The sequence below is a fragment of the Vigna unguiculata genome, chromosome 11 (genome assembly GCF_037176805.1).
Source record: "Vigna unguiculata cultivar grain cowpea cultivar isolate G323 ecotype 2 chromosome 11, ASM3717680v1, whole genome shotgun sequence".
NCBI classification, from domain to species: Eukaryota; Viridiplantae; Streptophyta; class Magnoliopsida; order Fabales; family Fabaceae; genus Vigna; species Vigna unguiculata.
In genome coordinates, this window is record NC_140802.1 from 36,304,947 (window position 1) to 36,312,398 (window position 7,452).

The following is a 7,452-nucleotide window of genomic DNA, read 5'->3' on the forward strand; positions in this document are numbered from 1 at the left end:
GTTGTAGAATTTGAAATCTATTTTGAGGCGCTTGGCGCCTGGCGGTACGTGTCCCCCGTTAGGCGGTCTGGAAGCTGTGGCGCCTAGCGGTACGTGTCCCCCGCTAGGCGATTTGGCTGCTGTAAGTCCTAGTTATTGGACTTTGTAGGGTGTTCTACAAGGCTTTTGGTGGTGCTCTAAAGGTAAGATTGATGGGTTCCTTGAGTTGAGCTCGGAACGTATCCCTTGAGTTGAGCTCGGGATAGGGGTTAAGCACGTACGTTGATCGAGTTGAGCTCGGAATGGCATCCCTCGAGTTGAGCTCGGGATGGCGGATGAACACGAGGAACCCTTGAGTTAAGCTCGGGTTGGCGAGTGTTGCCGGTGTGAGTGTGCTAGTTGTGGCCAGTACGGATGGGTCCAGATAGATTGCCCTCCTCAGTTGTTGGCTGACGAGTTTGGTAGTCTTGGGACATTATGGACTATGTTCGTAATTGGAAACTCCACCTGGCGTTACGGTGTGTGATCCGTGGCATTGGTTCCCGCACGTACTCTGTCGGTTGTGGCCGATAGGTTTGGCAGCAAATTACCTTGGGGTAATCAGTAGAAGAGGTAAAACACGAATGGTCTGGTTGTGGCCAGACGTTAGAGAATTGATTAAGAGATGGTATTTTGATACTTGTAGAGTTTACATCTGTTTAATTGGTTATTTGATATTGGTATGATATATGTTGTTTTCATAAGCTCACCCTATCTGCTTGTGTTTGGCGATGATCGTGTACGCGATACACGGGAGCAGAGAATGTCGATGTAGGTGGAGCCGGTGAGGCTTAGTCACGGAGCGAGGGAAATGCTTGGGAGTTTTATACATTTTTGTATTATTTTGAGTTGGACTATGTTGTAAATTCTTATGAGAGGTTTTATTATGTTATTTCAGTTTTATGAACTATAAAGTTTGCTTTTATTCTCGGAAGTTAATAAAATTTAAATTTCCCGCGTTTTTGGGAAATGAGGTTTATTCATAAATGTGGCAGCTTTATAATTTTAATAGTTTTATTTATTTAAATTAGTAATATCCTGACGGGATGTTATAGAAATGGTATGTCACCTTATTGGGTATGAATTGGAAAACATGAGTTGTATGATTTGTTGTTTATACATGATATTAGTGTTATGGGGACTTCGTGATTTGGTGGGTGGAACATGTATAAAGTGTGGGTAGGGCGTAATTCCATGACTCTTGTAGTGAGATCTCTTGGTGGCACCTCATCTGTTGGACGTAATTCCATGGACCCTCTTAAGGGGAGTCCCCGGTGGTGCCTCAACATAAGGACGTAATTCCACGCGAGTATCGTGGTGGTGCCTCACGGCCAGGACGTAATTCCACGAAGGCCACGTGGTGGTGCCTCTTGTAAGGGTATAATTCCGTGAAGGCCTCCTGGTGACACCTCATTACTAGGACATAATTTCACTGCCACGTGGTGGTGCCTCATTATGTGTATCCGGATAGTCAAGTCTTGGGGGTCTTAAATGATTTTGGTAATCCACGTGTGAATGTCTGCTATTCATGTTTGACCTGAGATTGCATGTTGACTGTTGTGATATAAGATTTCTTTACACTAGCTTACCCTGTTTGATTGTTTGGTTGTCTTGTATGTGGCTCTTCTCGTATTGCGATGATTTTCAATTCTATTGATGTGAACAGATAGGGGAACATCTAACAGTGGTAATGATGATAGAAATGATACAGCTTGATGGACTGGACGGGTATTGGGCTCACTATGGGGCCCATCGCTGATCGCTGAAGAATTTATTTGTTATGTTTTTCTTATTTGTACAAGACCTAGTACTATTAGTTCACTAGTGTATTTTGTTTTAGGCCGTGTGGGGCCTCTTTCATGTTTTATGGATATGTTGGGATACGGAGTACTTCATATCCCAAATCTTGGTACCCTCTAGATATTATGTATGTGACGTTTTTATTAAATGAACTTTATCTATTTATTTGGGACGTTACCTTATTCATAACCAATTATATTAAAAATAATTGATTTTTTAAACTAAATAATCCATTATCTATAAAAATCTAATTCATTTATACATAACGGATTATCATTTTAGTTTATATATACTGCAAAACAAATAATAATCAAAACGCATAGTTCATTTTTATTATTTTCTTCGTTTATCATCTTTCCATTCTTGTATTCTAATTAATTCAAAGACGCTTTACTTTGCGTGTGATTGTGTAATTAGTACTTTTTTATTTTATTTTATTCTTATTATTTATTTAAAAACCATTTATCATGATTGATAAGACTAATATTCCAGTATTCCTCATTAACAAGTTGATTTCCCTATTTATAATTTTATGATGGCTCGATTTTTTATTTTATAAAACAAATAATAAAAATTTCATGCAATAATCATACATACATATATATATATATATATATATATATATATATATAAAACAAATTTTGGAAATATTTAAATCCTAGTAAAAATAAAAGTATAAACCATAAGAATTTTGAATAGTTCAATTTAGAAAATAAAAGTAATTTAATTTATAAATCATTATTTCAATTTTAATTTGTAAGACTTGTTTGGTGAATAAAAGAACTATAAATTAATTGTTTTCTATTCAATTGTCTTTCAACCCCTTGCAATAAAATACAACTTACACCTTGAGATTTACGTGATAAATGAGTTTTGACTCTTGAAGTGTTCAAAATGATCCACCTACTATTATTATTATTATTATTATTATTATTATTATTATTATTATTATTATTATTATTATTATTATTATTATTATTATTGTTTTCAATTAATTATTGATTAAATGCTTGAAATGACTACCATGCTACCATTACTTGATTTAATTACTCAAAAGATTAGTTTGTGTTATATGTGACTTTATTGGATAGTTAAAACTTGAATTTCAATTTTAAAATATTTTAAGCATGAAAAATTAATTCTCTCTCCCTCAAACCAATACCAAACTTTGTCTCTATCAAATTAATTAATAGTCAAACCAAATCCTTTAAATCTTTTACTTAATAGCTATTGGTTACTCTCTCTTTTTTTTTCATGTTTTATTTCATAGTTGCTATCATATATCCTCTTTAACATAATATCATGTAACTTTACACTTAACTCCTTATGAATGGTAAAAGTATCCTTATTTTAAACATATTTTTAAATAAAATTCATAACAGAAAGAAGATAAACAATTACATTGTTATATACAGATAATTTAAACAAATATATCTGTACCTCAGTCTCATGGACTCGTTATTATTTTTGTGATAAATTATTTAAAGGCTTTTGTTTTAAATATATGATATTAAATAGGAACTAGCTTCATAATCCCGTGTGTTAGTACAATTGTGTTAAGTATTTTTTGTTTTCAAGCCTTGAAATTATTATTAGAAATTTGTTAAAATAATAAAAAAAATATGATTAAAACATTTTAATTATTATTTGATAATACTTTTTAATTGATGGAAGAGAACAAATTGAAGTTAGTATAAAAGTTAGGAAATTAAATTGAATTGACATAGCCACTAAATTCAATAAATTATACAACGAATTAATTTAATCGTTAATTTTTATTATAAATATTCATAATATGCATAAATATTTTAAACATTCCAAAGTTTATAAATGAAGACAATATTTATTTATTTGTTCGTGTTTGCTCTACTCCATTGATATATTTCTGGACTGTGTTAGGAGTATATCTTCCATTTATAACAGTCATGTTTCATGAGTTTAACCTAAATAGTAGTTACAACCACAAACTAATTATATAGGTTTTAGAAATAAGATATTTTATTATCTTAAATAAAGTTTTAAATTAGTGATATATATATATATATATATATATATATATATATATATATATATACATATATATATATATATATATATACATATATATATATATAGTTTAATTACTCGAATGATACTCAGAGGTGTGTTAATCTGGTACCCACTTTTAAAAAATGTCAATTGCATCCAAACTTTTGAAAAAATGTGTCCCTTTCACACAGAAATTATTAACGCCGTTAACAGTGTGCCACGTGTCACAACATTTTTTTTTAATTTTTTTAAATTTAACTTTTTTTGCAAAAAAAATTAATAAAAATGCCATGTGTCAAGTCTTTGGTATGACACGTGGCATTGTCAATGTCACTTCGCAATGCAATGCCACATGTCAGTATTAATGTCAAATGTCATTGTGTTGATTTCAATTTGGTTCCCATATATTTCTTTTTGATTCAATTTAGTCCATACGTATCTAATTCAATTTTGTCCCAATTTTTTCTAATAATTAAAATATTTTTGTAATCCATTTTTTATAAGATTAAAACTAATTAAGTATAAATATTTTTATAAAACTAAGTACTGATATTTATATTGTTTCTCTCCAATTTCAAACCAAAATTATTATTTGTATAAATGTTATACTAATATTTTTTATTAAAAACATTTTTTAACATATTACTTTATTAATTACTTTTTATTAAGTACTCATGTTTTTTTATTAATTATTACTTTTTTTTTTCAAAATAGAACAATATTGTCTCTCACTCATTTTAAACAAAAAATTTTATTTGTATGAATGTTATACTAATACTTTTTTTGTTAAAAATTACTTAATAAAATGACTTTTACACTAATTTTTAATATAAATATCAATACTTAATTTTTGTAAAAATATTAATACTTTATTAATTTTAATTTTATTAAAAATGGATTTTAATTATTAAAAAAAAATGGGTCAAAACTGAATCAAAGATACATAAGTAGGGACTAAATTGAATCATTGAGACATATACCAAGACTTAATTGAAATCAAGACAATAACATTAACACGTGGCATTGCATTGCCACGTGATACTAACAATGTCACGTGTCACATCAGAGATTTGACACGTGGCATTTTTCTTATTTTGCAAAAAAAAAAAAATCACATACTGACACGTGACATGTTTTTAATGACGTTAGTCACTTCCGTTTGAAAGAGACCTAATTGAAACACTTTTTAAAAAGTTCGGATGTAATTGACACTTTTTTAAAAATGGATACGAGATTGACACACCTTTACCAAAGCGAGTATCATCCGAGTAAGTATATATATATATATATATATATATATATATATATATATATATATATATATATATTTTTTTTTTTTTTTTTTTTTTGAAATTAAAAAATGTGTTATTAAAATACTAATAAAATATAAATTTCAAGTGTCTGGAAAGGTTGAAGATTGACAAAGAGATGTCATCTTTAAAAAAAAAAATCTTTGGTCCATTTCATTATATATGATATAGTAATAATTATTATTATTATTATTTAAAAGGGGAAAAGGTAATTTTGAATAAGCGTAGGCAATAAACAATTGCCGCGTAATTAATGTTCATTGCTATTCCGTTATTACCCTCCAAGCTCTCAAAACCATTCATTTCCCCCTCTCTATATATAACCCAGTCAAACCCGATTAAAAAATCGCAAATACTCATCAATTTTCTTTCTCTCTCAGTTCTCCCATTTTACCAGAAATATTTTCCCGGAAAATTCCCCTAAATTTTCTAGGCAGCCAAAGGCTCCAACAATGAACAAATCCGCCTTCCTCGCTGCCTCCGTCGCCGCCGCCTCCGTCAGTGCCGTTTTCCTCTCCTCCTCCTCCACGAAGCTCTCTCTTCAGGTACTCGCCTTCAATCGCGAAATTTCTCTTTTTTCGTCGTGATTCTGTGTCAAACCTCGGGATCTGGCAATTTTCTTGCGAAAATTCTCCTTTTTATGTTGAAATTGAAACGCGCGCTTCGGTTATGCAGGACGGCGGGGTGCGGAGAGACCTCATCCGGTCATCGACTGCGGCGAGTGCGGCGTCGATGGAGAAGTTCGCGCCGCGGTTCGATGGGTTGCGGTTCATCGAAACGCTGATTACTGCGCACAGATGAACGTGCGTTGCGGAAACGCGCTTTTGGGGTTTCCCTTCAGCCTTTTTGATCTTGTGCTGTCAAGAAAATCAAGAAAAACAAAACTCATGGGAAGTGTTTGGATCTCACTTTTTAAGGTTGTTTCGCTATTTTGGTTGAGAAAATGGGAGAGAAATTGTAATACCACGGAATTGTTACTGTTATTTGTTGTGATGCTTTCTACTGAGTTTTTTTCGGCATTAATTTCTGAGGGGAATATGGAAAAAAGAACGATTAATTGATTAATTAATTTATTCTTTTTTTATATTTTCTCTTATTATTGTTTATTATCAGGGATTTTATTATGTATATATTTTTTAAATTTAATTTATGTGTTTTGTTGCAATTGCTACTTCTTTTGATTTGGTAAAAAGATGTCGGAGGCGTATCCGACTAAGTTTGTGAAGATGGAATGGTTTGGAGTGGGAAGGGGCCACATGTAGTATATTCGGTGCATCATATGATTAATTCGATATTTGCACTTTGCATGGAGAAAAATAAAAACACTTTTTTTTACTAACACATTTTTAAATAATTTGCATATTATTATGTTAGATAAAAAAAGATTTTAAAACCAAAAAATAATCTTGAAAAGCATTTAAAGAAGTTTTGTTTCCGAAAATATTTATGTGAATGACCTCTTATGGAATTTTAATTAATCTAAATGAACCACTCGACAATTATGAATAAAACTATGAACGTGTCTTTTAATGGTTGTTTCTTATGTATAACTTTTAGCCTCGAGTTAAGAGCTGAATTTTTAAAATTTATTGATTTTGATATTTTAGAAGGAAAAATGAAGAAAGACCATCAATTTTGTCCTTAAATCGCTGCATTATCTTTTATACATTCTTTAAACAATAAGGCTATTTAAGTAATCCTCAATTTATTTGATAAGTAAAGAAAACTTGAGAAGTGGAATTAAAATCACGAAAAGCGAAGTGGAAAAATACGTGATAAACTTTTTAAACTAAGAAAAATTGAAAAAAAAAGAAGCATATTTTTTATATTATATTAGTGATATAATTAATTAGAAGAAACATAGTAAAATAATATTTTTTATTTTAATTTTTCTTCAATATAAACAATTTATTTCTTAAACTCCTGTCTTTTCTCCTTTCCTTTTTTTCATCTTTCAATTAATCTAAACAAAACATTAAGATTTATAACATATAATATAAATGTAATAGATATAAATATTAATTCAATTCATTAAGTTTATCAAACATACATATTAATGGTTGAAATTTAAATTAAATTTATACAAAATTAAAGTTAAAAATAACATTTAAATATTAAAGCAAAAAATTAATTAAATTTCAATGTACTAATACTTTCCTTTAGTCTTTTATTAGATAATTATATTATTATTATTTTAGGAGATTCACGTAGAAAATTCAATATTAAGAAATCTTGAATAATTTATATAAAAGATTAAGATATCACCTCTAATAAAATACTGTAATAAAATACTTTA

The 7,452-nt window shown here is 29.8% G+C and overlaps 1 protein-coding gene across 1 annotated transcript; it reads left to right on the forward strand.

The window, feature by feature from the left end:
- Nucleotides 1-5,492: 5,492 nt before the first annotated feature.
- Nucleotides 5,493-6,240, forward strand: LOC114169027 (uncharacterized). The gene is made up of 2 exons (XM_085668760.1): nucleotides 5,493-5,701; nucleotides 5,832-6,240. The coding sequence occupies exons 1-2, from the start codon at nucleotides 5,609-5,611 to the stop codon at nucleotides 5,955-5,957; spliced, it is 219 nt and encodes a 72-aa protein (XP_085524886.1). The 5' UTR covers nucleotides 5,493-5,608; the 3' UTR covers nucleotides 5,958-6,240.
- Nucleotides 6,241-7,452: the final 1,212 nt, after the last annotated feature.